Source organism: Heterodontus francisci, chromosome 10, assembly GCF_036365525.1.
Source record: "Heterodontus francisci isolate sHetFra1 chromosome 10, sHetFra1.hap1, whole genome shotgun sequence".
In the NCBI taxonomy this organism is placed as follows: Eukaryota; Metazoa; Chordata; class Chondrichthyes; order Heterodontiformes; family Heterodontidae; genus Heterodontus; species Heterodontus francisci.
In genome coordinates, this window is record NC_090380.1 from 122,269,690 (window position 1) to 122,286,421 (window position 16,732).

Here is a 16,732-nt window from a genome sequence, read left to right on the forward strand (position 1 = left end):
GTGCCTCTTGATGGATGGAATTCACATTGTGATTCCGGTAGGAACTCTTCAGCCACGGGGAGGAGGCGGTTGAGAAGGACTCTTGCGATGACCTTCCCTGTGGCGGACAGCAGAGATACCCCTCTGTAGTTACCACAGTCAGTCTTGTCGCCTTTGTTGAAGATGGTCACAATTATGGTGTCTCGGAGATCCCCTGGCATGCTCTCCTCCTTCCAGATGAGGAAGATGAGACCATGTATTTGTGTCAAGAGTACCTCTACGCCGTATTTTAGAATTTCAGTCCGAATTCTGTCTATGTCAGCAGCCTTATTGTTTTTTAGCTGTCGGATGGCTGGGGTTGTGCGGAGGTCCTGGCGGGTAGCACGCTGTGGAATGTAGTTGAGGGCACTCGCCTCAAGGACCGAGTCGCGACTGAGGAGATCTTTGAAGTACTCCTTCCAACGAGCACTGACTGCCTCTCTGTCCTTGATCAGCACCACTCCATTCTTTGCTCTCAGTGGGGTAGGTCCTTGGGTACTTTGGCCGTAAATGGTCTTGACTGTGCTGAAGAATTCTCGCATGTCAGCGAGTTGCTGTACTTCCTGCGCACTTTCAGCCCACCAGTTGTTCTTTCGGTCATGGGTTTTTTGTTGAACCTCAGCCTTCAATTGTCTGTATACCTGCTTTTTTTTCCCCTTGAGTTTTGGTGATGCTTCCAGTTCAGGAAGGCCTTGCGCTTGCAATTTCGTAGCTTCTGGATCTCCTGGTTGTTCTCATCGAACCAGTTTTGATGTTTCCTAGTCGAGAAACCAAGACTATCTTCACAAGTGCTGATTATGGTAGCTGTGAGGACAGATGAGGCATTGTGGACAGTCTGTGGTTCCTGTTCGTTGAGTGTCGCCAACTTGCTTGTAAGATGCTGCCTGAGTAGGTCTTTCTTCGCAGAGTCCTTGACATCATCGACATTGATTTTCCTGCAGCCATACCTCTGCTGCCCCTGCTGTTTTTGGACTGGGTTTATGGATACAGTACCTCGGATTAGGCGATGGTCAGTCCAGCAGTCATTGGCTCCTTTCGTGGCACAGGTGATGCAAACATCCTTGCGGTCCTTTGCTCTATGAAGTAGTCAAGCAAATGCCAATCCCTGGAGCGAGGGTGCTGCCATTAGGTCTTGTGTTTGTCTCTCTGATGAAATAGGGTGTTCTTTATGTTCGGGCCGTGTTCAAGGCATTTCACCAGAAGGAGGACTCCGCTGGTGTGAGCCCTTCCAACACCTTCCTTGCCAATCACACCTTTCCAAAGGTTTGTGTCCCTCCCAACTCTGGCATTGAAGTCTCCGAGGAGGATCAGCTTGTCTTCCTTGGGAATACAGGACAGCAAGTGATCAAGGCTGGAGTAGAATTCCTCTTTGGCCTCATCTTGCTTCGAAGGTTGGGGCGTATACATTGACGACCGTGGCGTACTGTTTCTGGGTTATCATTTAATCCACAAGGGGTCTCGCTGAGGCGGTCAGCTAGTTCATTTTTTATGGCAAAGCAACCCCGTGGAGTCAGCACTCTTCTTCTGGTTTACCTTTCCAGAAGAAGGTGTATCCACCACCTTGTCCCTGGAGCTGGTTTTCTCCTAAGGGCAAATCATGTCTAACTAACTTGCTTGAGTTTTTTAATGAGGTAACAGAGGGTTGATGAGGGCAATGCTGTTGATGTGGTGTATATGGACTTGCAAAAGGCGTTTGATACAGTGCCACACAACAGACTTGTGAGCAAAGTTATAGCTCACAGAATAACAGGGACGGGAGCAACATGGATACAAAATTGACTGAGTGACATGAAACAGAGAGTAGTGGTTAATGGATGTTTTTCGGGCTTAAGGAAGGTTTGTAGTGAAATTCCCCAGGGATCAGTGTTAGGACCCTTGCTTTTCCTGATATATATTAATGACCTGAACCTTGGTGGACAGGGCACAATTTCAAAATTTACAGATCAGACAAAACTTGGAAACATTGTGAACTGCGAGGAGGAAAGTGTAAAACTTCAAAAGGACAGATAAGTTGGTGGAATGGGCAGATGAAATTTAATGCAGAGAAGTGTGAAGTGACTCACTTTGGTCTCAAACAAGAGAAAATCCAACCTTCGTTCCATGATGTTCAAAAGCATTACCATCACTGAATCCCTCACTCTCAACATCCTGGGGGTTACCATTAACCTGAAACTGAACTGAACCAGCCATATAAATACCGTGGCTACAAAAGCAAGTCAGAGGCTGGGAATTCTGTGGCAAGTAACTCACCTCCTGACTCCCCAAAGCCTGTCCACCATCTACAAGGCACAAGTCAGGAGTGTGATGGAATACTCTCCACTTGCCTGGATGGGTGCAGCTCCAACAACACTCAAGAAGCTCAACACCATCCAGGACAAAGCAACCCGCTTGATTGGCACCCCATCCACAAACATTCACTCCCTCCACCACCGACACACAGTGGCAGCAGTGTGTACCATCTACAAGATGCACTGCAGCAATGCACCAAGGCTATTCAGGCAGCACCTTCCAAACCCACGACCTCTACCAACTAGAAGGACAAGGGCAGCAGATGCATGGGAACACCACCACCTGCAAGTTCCCCTCCATGCCACACACCGTTCTGACTTGCAACTTCTTTTTTTATTCGTTCATGGAATGTGGGCGTGCCTGGCTAAGCTAGCATTTATTGCGCATACCTAATTGCCCTTGAACTGAGTGGCTTGCTCGGCCATTTCAGAGGACATTTAAGAGGACATTTAAGAGTCAACCACATTGCTGTGGGTCTGGAATCACATGTAGGCCAGACCAGGTAAGAATGGCAGATATCCTTCACTAAAGGGCATTATATCGCTGTTCATTCACTGTCACTGGGTCAAAATCCTGGAACTCCCTTCCTAACAGCACTGTGAGTGTATTTACGGTTCAAGAAGGCAGCTCACCACTACCTTCTTAAGCGCAATAAATGCTGCCCTAGTCAGTGATGCTCACATTCCACGAACAAATAAAAAAAGCACAGAGACAAACAATCTAAAATAAAGGGTACAATTCTAAAGGGCTGCAGAGCAGAAGGACCTGGGTGTATATTTGCACGTCATTGAAGGCGGCAGGACAGGACGACAGCGCAGTTAATAAAGCATGCAGTATCCTGGGCTTATTAATAGGAGCATACAATATGCAAGTAAGTTATGTTAAACTTGTATAAAACACTGGCTCGGCCTCAGCTGGAGTACTACTCCCAGTTCTGGACACCGCACTTTAGGAAAGATGTGAAGGCGTTAGAGAGTGTGCAGAAGAGATCCACGAGAATGGTTCCAGGAATGAGGAACTTCAGTTATGAAGATATATTGGAGAAGTTGGAACTGTTTTTTTTTAAGAGAAGGCTGAGGGGAGATTTGATAGAGGTATTCAAAATGATGAGGGGTCTGGACAGAGTGGAGAGAGAAAACCATTCCCACTCGTGAAAGGATCAAGAACAAGAGGGCACAGATTTAAAGTGATTGGCAGAAGAAGCAATAGCGACATGAGGAAAAACATTTTCATGCAGCGAGCGGTTAGGATCAGGAATGCACTGCCTGAGAGTGCGTTGAAGGCAGGATCAATTAAGGCTCACAAGAGGGAATTGGATTGTTCCCGCAAAAGGAAGAATGTGCAGGGCAATGGGGAGGAGACCAGGGAGTGAGCATTAAGTGAATTGCTTTCAGAGAGCTGGCACAGACACGATGGGCGAATGGCCTCCGTCCATGCTGTAACAATTGCAATTCTTATCGAATGCTTTTTGAAAATCCAAATACACGCACTGCGACCTACCCTACTCATTACAACCTCCAAGAGATTCATCAAGCACAAGGAATAATGAGGGATATATACTGGGCAGGACACCAGGGAGAACTCCCTCAGTACTGACCTTCCGACAGTGCAGCACTCCCTCAGTATTGACCCTCCGACAGTGCAGCACTCCCTCAGTACTGACCCTCCGACAGTGCAGCACTCCCTCAGTACTGACCCTCCGACAGTGCAGCACTCCCTCAGTACTGACCCGACAGTGCAGCGCTCCCTCAGTATTGACCCTCTAACAGTGCAGCGCTCCCTCAGTATTGACCCTCTAACAGTGCAGCGCTCCCTCAGTATTGACCCTCTAACAGTGCAGCGCTCCCTCAGTATTGACCCTCTAACAGTGCAGCGCTCCCTCAGTACTGACTCTCCGACAGTGCAGCGCTCCCTCAGTACTGACCCTCCGACAGTGCAGCGCTCCCTCAGTACTGACCCTCCGACAGTGCAGCGCTCCCTCAGTACTGACCCTCCGACAGTGCAGCGCTCCCTCAGTACTGACCCTCCGACAGTGCAGCGCTCCCTCAGTACTGACCCTCCGACAGTGCAGCGCTCCCTCAGTACTGACCCTCCGACAGTGCAGCGCTCCCTCAGTACTGACCCTCCGACAGTGCAGCGCTCCCTCAGTACTGACCCTCCGACAGTGCAGCGCTCCCTCAGTACTGACCCTCCGACAGTGCAGCGCTCCCTCAGTACTGACCCTCCGACAGTGCAGCGCTCCCTCAGTACTGACCCTCCGACAGTGCAGCGCTCCCTCAGTACTGACCCTCCGACAGTGCAGCGCTCCCTCAGTACTGCACTAGTATCAGCCTGAATTTTGCACTCAAACTCTGGAGTGGGACTTGAACGCTCAACCTTTTGCCTCAGAGAGGCTGAGTTTCCCAGAGTGGCAGAGAAGTTTGTGCGTCTATTCCTGGCTGGGAAAGCCAAGCAGGCAAGCTGCAGACATAGTGATGTCCTGTTGCCTTTCCTCTACAGCTAACAGGATCTTTGGCAGAGTCTGAGAGACAGCGTCGCGCCCCCCACAACCCAGTCAACAGGCACAAGTTACTGAAGAAAGTTCGCAGAGGAAGACTGACTCAGACATGCACCCTGTTCCTTCACAAGGTCTGTGGAACTGGCTGATGCAACTCAATACTCACTTTCTGCATGAGGAACACTCTCCAACACTTCTAGAGTCAACTTGTCTTCATTCAAACGGAAAGCCATCATGATGGCAGCAGTGAATTCTTTCTGATGCAGCACACGACGTACACTACTCGGAGTAACATCCTCGTCCAGGTCGAAGGGGTCGAACACCACACAACCGTCCAGTGAGAAAATGAGGAGACCCTCAGTGCTCGTGGCTGCCCAGCTCCGGCCTGCAGGATACAAAGGGAGATTTACTCTGTGTCTAACCCAGTGCTGTACCTGTCCTGGGAGTCTTTGATGGGACAGTGTAGAGGGAGCTTTACTCTGTATCTAACCCCGTGCTGTACCTGTCCTGGGAGTATTTGATGGGGACAGTGTAGAGGGAGCTTTACTCTGTATCTAACCCTGTGCTGTGCCTGTCCTGGGAGTGTTTGATGGAGACAGTGTAGAGGGAGCTTTACTCTGTATCTAACCCAGTGCTGTACCTGTCCTGGGAGTATTTGATGGGGACAGTGTAGAGGGAGCTTTACTCTGTATCTAACCCCGTGCTGTACCTGTCCTGTGAGTGTTTGATGGAGACAGTGTAGAGGGAGCTTTACTCTGTATCTAACCCCATGCTGTACCTGTCCTGTGAGTGTTTGATGGAGACAGTGTAGAGGGAGCTTTACTCTGTATCTAACCCCGTTTTTTTTGTGGCCTTTATACCCCTGGCCCCTTTTATATATTATGTCGAGGGGGCCTTTATTCCTCAGGCCCCCTTTATATACATATTTTTAAAATAACTTTATTAAAACAGATAAATAAATCAAAAACTCAAATTAAAATGCCATTCTCGGCGTCGACTATGCACTCCAGTCCCTGCGGTGCCCACCGATCATAGAAGGCCTCAAGCGTACCAGCGGACACCACATGCTCCTTCTCCAGGGACACCCGGGCACGAACGTAACCTTGGAAGAGGGGCAGGCAATCAGGGAGGACGGACCCCCCGACGGCCCGCAACCTGGACCTGTGAATTGCCACCTTGGCCAGGCCCAAGGAGCAGACCGACGAGGAGATCCTCCTCCCGGCCCAAGCCCCTCCGCACCGGGTGCCCAAAGATCAGGAGCGTGGGACTAAAGTGCAGCCAGAACTTGAGGAGCAGCCCCTTCAAATACTCAAAGAGGGGCTGCAACCTCGCACACTCCATATATACACGGAACACGGAATCGTCCAGGCCGCAGAAAGTACATGCGGCCTGGGAGTCCGTGAACTTTACTTAGATCTCTGCTATTTTCAGTCACATATTTAATGTAAAATAAACCACTTCGCAATGGCTGAATCTCCTGAAAGTGTTGATGAGCCCAACTTCCAGAAGATGGGTGAATCACACAAAGGCATGAGAAGGATCCTCACAAGGTGTGTCACTATTCCCGGGTAACATTACCCAGCGACTGGCTGTTGGGACAGTTATAGTAAACACCTGATCCTAACGGACGTGGGTCCACTTAGGGGAGAGACTGGGAACAGAGAAGAGATAATACTGAGTACAAACCCAGCCCTTGCAATATACTCACCACCAGGTATTAGTGAAGAAAAAATGATTAATCACAGTTAGCCAACATTGCTGTGTGATTGTTCTCATTGTTCCTTACCCGTTGGGGAGAAGCGAAGGCACGTCACCCGGATCTCTGGCTTAAAGCGACGCGAGCTCATGTCACCTAATGTGCAGAAAGACAGGTGAGCGTTAGTGAGGGCACAGAACTGGTTCCAATTACCATCAGCTGAGGCCACTGATGAAACACTGAATGGTTTTTCCATTCCAATCCACACAGCTGCAACTACACACAGAAAATCCTAGTGTAACACAACACCACAGCACAATAGAGCTAAACCCCCAGTCTTACTGGCTCACCTTTGCAGGCAAACAATCAAAATGTAACTATTGCATTGGATACGTGCCACAACATAAATCCGTCATTGTGATTGATCGCAGAAAGCACCTGTGTCGGCAGAACCCAAACATCACCCAACTGCCGTTAGAGAACTCGGAGCAGAGCCCACACTGAGACAAGTCAAGGCAACCGTGCCCTCGACAGTGGAGCAGATAGGGATGATACCAAGTAGAGGGGAAACTGGCCCTCCAATTACAGGTGAAGGGACTCCCAATCAGTGACTCCCAAAATGTGTATTGTGGTGATATGACTGCAAAAAACTGGTTCTTCCTAAACCCAAACCACTGACCCAAACGGTGCATTAACCCCGTGCCTTTCCCCTCCCCAGTTACCTTTCTTTACTCCAGGCAGACTAATCGTCACTCCATCCTCCTCTCCAGCATCATCATCTATCAAAGCTTTACTTCCAAACTCAGTCATCGTCCTGCGGTCCAGGAACTCCTGCAACCCAATCGTGCATTTTTGAGAACAGTGAGCAACCAGCAATGAAGGAGGGCTATTCAGGCCAATCACTCTCATATCCCAACTCTCATCGAGCCACATTAATTTTTAACAGAGAGAGGAGCTGGGGAAAAGTCAGGTGCTGCATCTCGTGTTTGCATGAAAAGCTGCCGTGGGAAGGGAAGGGGGCGTCTGAAGTGACTGAGAGATAGGCCAGTGTGTTGCCGAAGGAACGGTCCTGTACCCCAGGGAGAGTCAGTGTGTGTGGAACCCGTAACCCAATGAGAGAAATTTAAACCAGGCAGCTTGACTCTGATTGGTCAAGGCATTGCCCTGAAGAATGAACCAACGAATGGCTGTCACTTATTTTGTTTAGCTGAAACAGGCACAATGTTTGTACATGTTCTTTCTGTCTGCAAAGAACAGGGCCCTGTGTATTAATATATGTAGTTTCCAGTACGTGCAAATGCACCACACTGTGAGCCCTATTGACAACCTTATATTAGTTATCAGCGTAATTCTTAGAAGACTGCTGATTATTTAGCAAATGTCATCCAATCGCGGAATCACATCTAATGTTGGACACAGTTTTGAGTTTTGCAAGCACAGGCTGGTTGGGTATGGCCTGTACCTTGCCCATTGCCAACAGCAGAAGGGAGATGTTGGTTGGCATGATCCACCAGTCTTTGGGGCGTACGACCTATATAGAGTCATAGAGTTATACAGCACAGAAACAGGCCCTTCAGCCCATCGTGTCTGTGCCAGCCATCAAGCACCTATCTATTCTAATCCCATTTTCCAGCACTTGGCCCATAGCCTTGTATGCTATGGCGTTTCAAGTGTTCATCTAAATACTTCCCAAATGTTGTGAAGGTTCCTGTCTCTACCACCTCTTCAGGTAGTGCGTTCCAGATTCCAACCACCCTCTGGATGAAAAAAGTTTTCCTCAAATCCCCTCTAAACCTCCTGCCCCTTATCTGAAATCTATGCCCCCTGGTTACTGACTCCTCCGTTAAGGGAAAAAGTTTCTTCCTATCTAACCTATCAATGCCCCTCATTATTTTGTATACCTCAATCATGTCCCCCCTCATCCTTCTCTGTTCTAAGGAAAACAACCCTAGCCTTTTCAGTCTCTCTTCATAGCTGAAATGCTCCAGCCCAGGCAACATCCTGGTGAATCTCCTCTGCACCCTCTCCAGTACAATCACATCCTTCCTATAGTGTGGTGACCAGAACTGTACACAGTACTCTAGCTGTGACCTAACTAGTGTTTTATACAGCTCCTTCATAACCTCCCTGTTCTTATGCTATGCTTCTGCTAATAAAGGCAAGTATCCCGTAAGCCTTCCTAACTACCTTATCTACCTGTGCTGCTGCCTTCAGTGATCTATGGACAAGTACACCAAGGTCCCTCTGTACTTCCTACAGTCCTACCATCCATTGTATATTCCCTTGCCTTGTTAGTCCTTCCAAAATGCATCACCTCACACTTCTCAGGATTAAATTCCATTTGCCACTGCTCCGCCCATCTTCCCAGCCCATCTATACCATCCTGTAATCTAAGGCTTTCCTCCTCACTATTTACAACACCACAAATTTTCATATCATCTGCGAACTTACTGATCATACCTCCTATATTCACGTCAAAATCATTAATGGACACTACAAACAGCAAGGGTCCCAGCACCGATCCCTGTGGTACACCACTGGTCACAGGCTTCCACTCACAAAAACAACCCTCGACCAACCACCTCTGCCTCTTGCCACTAAGCCAATTTTGGTCCAATTGGCCAAATTGCCCTGGATCCCATGGGCTCTCACCTTCTTAACCAATCTACCATGTGGGACCTTATCAAAAACCTTACTGAAGTCCATGTAGACTACATCTACTGCTTTACACTCATCTACACATGTGGTCACCTCTTCAAAAAATTCAATCAAGTTTGTTAGACACGATCTCCCTCTGACAAAACTATGCTGACTATTCCTGATTAATCCCTGCCTCTCCAAGTGGAGATTAATCCTATATACCTAGGATCACGCTGGCATTGAAATTCACATATCACATTACTCATTTGTGTGACAGGCAAACATTGCACCTGTTTCAGCGAAACAAATAAGTGACAGCCATTCACTTGTCAATCTGCCCGGTTTAAATTTCAAACAAAGTTTGGCATTTAACTGGCAGTCACCGTAAACTGGTGCATTCTCCATGGCAAAGCCTCTACCAATCAGAGTTCACTTGCCAAACAATCAGCACTCTCTTCATACAGTATGAAATTGTTTTCCCTTACGTTGGTATTCTTGTGGATTGTCCTACTGAGTGCAAGATGAAAAGCTTCAACAACTTGTCTCTATTTTCAGCAACACTTTAAAGGTTTTATGGTAGATAGGCAATGGCTAGTTTTTAAAGAATTAATGCATGGTTTTCAAAAAACATACATTCCTTTAAGGCAAAAGGACCCAAAAGGGGGGAAAGCGAGTCAGCCGTGGTTAACAAAGGAAGTTAAAGATAGTATTAGATCAAAGGGGGAGGCTTATAAAGTTGTCAAAAAAGTCATAAGCCAGAGGATTGGGAGGACCAAGAAACTGATAAAGAAAAATAAAGAATAGAATATTAATGTGAACTAGCAAGGAATATAAATGCAGACTTTAAAAGCTTCTATAGATATGTAAAAAGGAAAAAAAAAGCCAAGACAAATATGGGTCCATTACAGGCACAGACAGGAGAATTTATAATGGGAAATAGAGAAATAGCAGAGAAGCTAAACAATTATTTTGTGTCTGTCTTCATGGAGGACGATACAAGAAGTCTCCCTGAAATAACAGATCCAAGGTTGAGTGAGAATAAGGAACTGAAAGAAATTAGGAATTAGTAAAAAAGTAGTATTGGAGAAATTAATGGGACTGAAAGTTGACAAATCCCCGGGACCCGATGATCTTCACCCTGGAGTGTTGAAAAAGATGGCTACAGAGATATAGGATGCATTGGTGATCCTTCAAAATCCTAGAAATCCTGCATTGGTGCCTGAGGATTGAAAGGTTGTAAATGTAACCCCACTGTTTAAGAAAGGAGGGAGAGAGAAAACGGGGAACTACAGACCTGTTAGCCTGATGTCGGTAGCAGGGAAAATAGTGGAATCTATTATAAAGGATGTGATTACTGGACACTTAGAAAATAATGGTCTGATTGGGCAGTCAACAGGGATTTATGACTGGGAAATCATGTTTGACAGGAGAGTTTTTTGAGGATGTTACTGGCAGAGTGGATAAGGGAGAAGCAGTGGATGTGGTGTACTTGGACTTTCAGAAGGCTTTTGATAAAGTCCCACATAGGAGGTTACTAAGCAAAATTAAAGCACATGAGATTGGGGGTAATATACTAGCATGGATTGAGGATTGGGTAACTGGTAGAAAACAGAGTGTAGGAATAAATGGGTCATTCTCAGGTTGTCAGGCTGTGACCAGTGGGGTACCACAAGAATCAGTGCTTGGGCCTCTGCTGTCCTCAATCTATATCAATGATTTGTAATATTTCCAAGTTTGCAGATGACACAAAAATTGGTGGGAACATGAGTTGTGAGGAGGATGCAAACAGGCTTCAAGGAGATTTGGACTGGCTTAGTGAGTGGGCAAGAACATGGCAGATGGAATATAATGTGGAGAAGTGTGATGTTATCCACTTTGGTAGGGGGAACAGAGGCGCAGAGTATTTCTTAAATGGTGAAAGATTAGAAAGTGTTGATGTCTAAAGGGACCTATGTGTCCTTGTTCATAAGTCACTGCAAGCTAGCATGCAGGTGCAGCAAGCAATTAGGAAGGTAACAGTATGTTAGCCTTTATCGCAAGAGGATTTGAGTACAGGAGCAAAGAAGTCTTGCTTCAATTGTATAGAGCATTGGTGAGGCCGCAGGTGGAATATTGTGTGCTGTTTTGGTCTCCTTATCTGAGGAAGGATGCTCTTACTATAGAGGGAGTGCAGCGAAGGTTTACCAGACTGATTCCTGGGATGGCGGGACTGACATATGAGGAGAGATTGAGTCAGTTAGGATTATATTCGCTAGAGTTCAGAAGAGTGAGGGGGGATCTCATAGAAACCTATAAAATTCTAACAGGACATGACAGGGTAGATGCAGGAAGGATGTTCCCGATGGTGGGGGGAGTCCAGAACCAGGGATCATAGTCTAAAGATATGGGGTAAACCTTTCAGGACTGAGATGAGGAGAAATTTCTTCACCCAGAGAGTGGTGAGCCTGTGGAATTCGCTACCACAGAAAGCAGTTGAGGCCAAAACATTATATGTTTTCAAGAAGGAGTTAGATATAGCTCTTGGGTCTAAAGGGATCAAAGGGTATGGGGGAAAGCGGGATCAGGTTACTGAGTTGGATGATCAGCCATGATCATAATGAATGGTGGAGCAGGCTCGAAGGGCCAAATGGCCTACTCCTGCTCCTATTTTCTATGTTAGATTTCTAGTTGCTAATGACATCGAAGGATATGGGGATAGTGTGGGAATATGGCATTGAGGTAAATGATCAGCCATGATCTAGAATGGCAGAGCAGGCTTGAAGGGCTGAATGGCCTACTCCTGCTCCCATGTCCCTAGTCAGTGTGTGTGGAGCCCGTTTCCCAGTGAGAGTCAGTGTCTGTGGAACCCGTACCCCAGTGAGAGTCAGTGTGTGTGGAACCCCTACCCCAGTGAGAGTCAGTGTGTGTGGAACCCCTACCCCAGTGAGAGTCAGTGTGTGTGGAACCCCTACCCCAGTTAGAGTCAGTGTGTGTGGAGCCCGTTTCCCAGTGAGAGTCAGTGTCTGTGGAACCCGTACCCCAGTGAGAGTCAGTGTGTGTGGAACCCCTACCCCAGTGAGAGTCAGTGTGTGTGGAACCCCTACCCCAGTGAGAGTCAGTGTGTGTGGAACCCCTACCCCAGTGAGAGTCAGTGTGTGTGGAACCCGTACCCCAGTGAGAGTCAGTGTGTGTGGAACCCGTACGCCAGTGAGAGTCAGTGTGTGTGGAGCCCGTACCCCAGTGAAAGTCAGTGTGTGTGGAACCCGTACCCCAATGAGAGGTGCGAGTCAGTGTGTGTGGAGCCCGTTTCCCAGTGTGTGTGGAACCCGTACGCCAGTGAGAGTCAGTGTGTGTGGAACCCGTACCCCAGTGAAAGTCAGTGTGTGTGGAACCCGTACCCCAATGAGAGGTGCGAGTCAGTGTGTGTGGAGCCCGTTTCCCAGTGTGTGTGGAGCCCGTTTCCCAGTGAGAGTCAGTGTGTGTGGAACCCGTACCCCAGTGAAAGTCAGTGTGTGTGGAACCCGTACCCCAATGAGAGGTGCGAGTCAGTGTGTGTGGAGCCCGTTTCCCAGTGTGTGTGGAACCCGTACGCCAGTGAGAGTCATTGTGTGTGGAGCCCGTTTCCCAGTGAGAGTCAGTGTGTGTGAGACCCGTACCCCAGTGAGTGTCAGTGTGTGTGGAACCCGTACCCCAGTGAGAGTCAGTGTGTGTGGAACCCGTTTCCCAGTAAGAGTCAGTGTGTGTGGAACCCGTTTCCCAGTGAGAGTCAGTGTGTGTGGAACCCGTACCCCAGTGAGAGTCAGTGTGTGTGAGACCCGTACCCCAGTGAGAGTCAGTGTGTGTGGAACCCGTACCCCAGTGAGAGTCAGTGTGTGTGAGACCCGTACCCCAGTGAGAGTCAGTGTGTGTGGAACCCTTACCCCAGTGAGAGTCAGTGTGTGTGGAACCCGTACCCTAGTGAGAGTCAGTGTGTGTGGAACCCGTACCCCAGTGAGAGTCAGTGTGTGTGGAACCCGTACCCTAGTGAGAGTCAGTGTGTGTGGAACCCGTACCCCAGTGAGAGTCGGTGTGTGTGGAACCCGTACCCCAGTGAGAGTCGGTGTGTGTGGAACCCGTACCCCAGTGAGAGTCGGTGTGTGTGGAACCCGTACCCCAGTGAGAGTCGGTGTGTGTGGAACCCGTACCCCAGTGAGAGTCGGTGTGTGTGGAACCCGTACCCCAGTGAGAGTCGGTGTGTGTGGAACCCGTACCCCAGTGAGAGTCGGTGTGTGTGGAACCCGTACCCCAGTGAGAGTCGGTGTGTGTGGAACCCGTACCCCAGTGAGAGTCAGTGTGTGTGGAACCCGTACCCCAGTGAGAGTCAGTGTGTGTGGAACCCGTACCCCAGTGAGAGTCGGTGTGTGTGGAACCCGTACCCCAGTGAGAGTCAGTGTGTGTGGAACCCGTACCCCAGTGAGAGTCAGTGTGTGTGGAACCCGTACCCCAGTGAGAGTCAGTGTGTGTGGAACCCGTACCCCAGTGAGAGTCAGTGTGTGTGGAACCCGTACCCCAGTGAGAGTCAGTGTGTGTGGAACCCGTACCCCAGTGAGAGTCAGTGTTTGTGGAACCCGTACCCCAGTGAGAGTCAGTGTGTGTGGAACCCGTACCCCAGTGAGAGTCAGTGTGTGTGGAACCCGTACCCCAGTGAGAGTCAGTGTGTGTGGGACCCGTACCCCAGTGAGAGTCAGTGTGTGTGGAACCCGTACCCCAGTGAGAGTCAGTGTGTGTGGAACCCGTACCCCAGTGAGAGTCAGTGTGTGTGGAACCCGTACCCCAGTGAGAGTCAGTGTGTGTGGAACCCGTACCCCAGTGAGAGTCAGTGTGTGTGGAACCCGTACCCCAGTGAGAGTCAGTGTGTGTGGAACCCCTACCCCAGTGAGAGTCAGTGTTTGTGGAACCCGTACCCCAGTGAGAGTCAGTGTGTGTGGAACCCGTACCCCAGTGAGAGTCAGTGTGTGTGGAACCCGTACCCCAGTGAGAGTCAGTGTGTGTGGAACCCATACCCCAGTGAGAGTCAGTATCTTTAGGAGGGGAGTGGGAAACCTGAAGTGTAAATATGCCAGAAGCAAGATAACAGAAATGCTGGAAATACTCAGCTGGTCAGCCAGCATCTGTGGAGAGAGAAACAAGAGTTGAAGTTTCAGTTTGGTGACCTTTCAACAGAACTGGAAAAAATTAGAAATGGAATAGGTTTTAAGCAAGTAAAAGAGGGAGGGAAAGGGTTGAGGGGGTGAGGAAAAGAAAAGGAAAGATCTGTAATAGGGTAGGAGGCAGGAGAGATTAAATGACAAAAAGGGAAAATGGTGCAAGACAAAAGGTGATGGGAAAAGTAAAGAAACAAAAGATGTGTCGATAGGAGATGAAAATGGGAAAAAGCAGAATCATCACCAACAGTTGCTGTCTGATTAAATGGGGGCTGACATTACCACCTGAAAGTTGAGAAGGCTGTAAAATGCCTAACTGAAAGATGCGGTGCAGTTCCTCAAGTTTACATTGAGCTTCACTGGAACAATGCAGGATGCCGAGGACAGAGAGATCAGAGTGACAGCAAGGTAGAGAATTAAAATGACAGAGCACTGGAAGTCTGGGCCAGACCCATGGACTGAGCAGAGGTGTTCCACAAAACAGTCTCCCAATCTGTGTTTAGCTGCCCCAATGTAGAGGAGACCGCACTGTGTGCAGCGGTTACAGTATATTATATTGCAAGTATACTTAAATCACTTTCACCTGGAAGGAGCATTTGGGCCTTGGACAGTGAATGACGGGGTGGAGAACGAGGTAAAAAGGCAGTCATTGCATCCCATGTGCTTGCACGGAATGGTGCCATATTTTGGAGGGGGGGGGGCGCAGCAGTGGGTGACTAAAGGGTGGGGCAAGGAATAGTGGAGGGAACAGTCCCTTTGGAATGCTGAAAGGGGAGGGTAAGGGAAGATGAGTTTGGTGGTGGTGGAAATGGCAGAGGATGATCTGTTGGATGTGGAGGCTGGTGGGGTGGAAGGTGAGGACCCTATCATAGTTCTAGGAGGGAGAAGGGTTGAGAACAGGAGTGCGAGGAACAGGATGGACAGAGTCGAGGACCCTGTCAACCAGGGTTTGGAGGGGGGGTGGGCGGTCGGTGGTCCAATCCTCAGTTGAAGAAAAGGAAGACATATCAGAAGCACTAGTGAGGAAGGCTGCATCATCCAAACAGATGTGACAGAAACAGAGAAACTGGGAGAATGGAATGGAGCCCTTACAGGAAGCAGAGTGTGAGGAAGTGTAGCCGAAGTAGCAGTTTGCAGCATTTTCTGTTTTTAAGGTAAATATGTCAGTGTTGGTGCCTCCCGAGGGCTTACTCACCTCCATCGCATCCAGAGACAGATTACAGGATATCTCAAACTTCTTCACTAGGAGCTGCTCTTTGACATTGTAAATACAGACAAACTTGGAATGTCCTCCAGCCAGTACCGATAATCCATCGGCCGAATAACACAGGGTGGAGAATGACCTGAGAACAGAGCAAGCGGATCAGAACAGCTGGCAGCCCTCTCCCCACTTACTGCAGTCACCCCTCTCTCCTCTCCCATCATCACTCACTTGCCCTTGGCTGCCTGCTTGGCCGTGATCTTATCCAGCTCCTTGCGGCCCATCTGCAGATCATGACGTCCTTCAATGGAGCCGCTCTGCACTGCATTCTGATGATCCCAAAAGGAAATCTGACCATCCAGCGTGACGACTGCCAGTTCCTTGCCATCTGGTCGGAACGCAACATCCAGAACTGTGAAAGGAGACCAGTTAGACAGGTCAGAGACAGTCAAAGTGCTGGGGAGACATCCATCTAATCAGACTGCAGAAATGGACTAGACTCCTTCCCTCAGCTTGAGACTTTGCTGGACATAATTACACTGCAAACTGCACAGGTCTTTGATTTATTTTTTGATTTAGAGATACAGCACTGAAACAGGCCCTTCGGCCCACCGGGTCTGTGCCGACCATTAACCACCCATTTATACTAATCGCATATTCCTACCACATCCTCACCTTTCCCTATATTCCCCTACCACCTACCTATACTAGGGGCAATTTATAATGGCCAATTTACCTATCAACCTGCAAGTCTTTGGCATGTGGGAGGAAACCGGAGCACCCGAAGGAAACCCACGCAGACACAGGGAGAACTTGCAAACTCCACACAGGCAGTACCCAGAATTGAACCCGGGTCGCTGGAGCTGTGAGGCTGCGGTGCTAACGACTGCGTCGCCCAACTTTGTAGCACACCCAACTACAATCCTACACCACAGGCCACTTGGCCCATCGTGCTGGCTTTTTGGTACAGCTATCCAACTAGTCCCACTGCCCTGCTCTTCCTCATCACCCTGTAAATGTTTCCAATTCAGGAATTTATCCAATTCCCTTTTGAAAGTTACCACTGAATCTGCTTCCAACGCTCTTTCAGGCAGCAAATTCAAGATCACTCAATTTGTCCAAATCACCCTGAAGCCTCTCTACATCCTCCTCACAACTCACCCTCCCACCCAGTTTTGTGTCATCTGCAAATTTGCAGATATTACATTTAGTTCCCTCATCTAAATCAT

At 48.6% G+C, this 16,732-nt stretch overlaps 1 protein-coding gene across 1 annotated transcript in view; it reads right to left on the reverse strand.

Annotated features, from left to right (window-relative positions):
* Nucleotides 1-16,732, reverse strand: part of pwp2h (PWP2 small subunit processome component) — a 72,869-nt gene that overhangs the window by 15,233 nt on the left and 40,904 nt on the right. The window contains exons 16-20 of the mRNA XM_068040032.1: nt 15,735-15,915; nt 15,498-15,645; nt 7,223-7,331; nt 6,591-6,656; nt 4,971-5,189 (exon numbers count right to left, since the gene is read on the reverse strand). Coding sequence (XP_067896133.1) covers nt 4,971-5,189; nt 6,591-6,656; nt 7,223-7,331; nt 15,498-15,645; nt 15,735-15,915 — 723 coding nt within the window. The remainder of the gene's footprint in view (nt 1-4,970; nt 5,190-6,590; nt 6,657-7,222; nt 7,332-15,497; nt 15,646-15,734; nt 15,916-16,732) is intronic.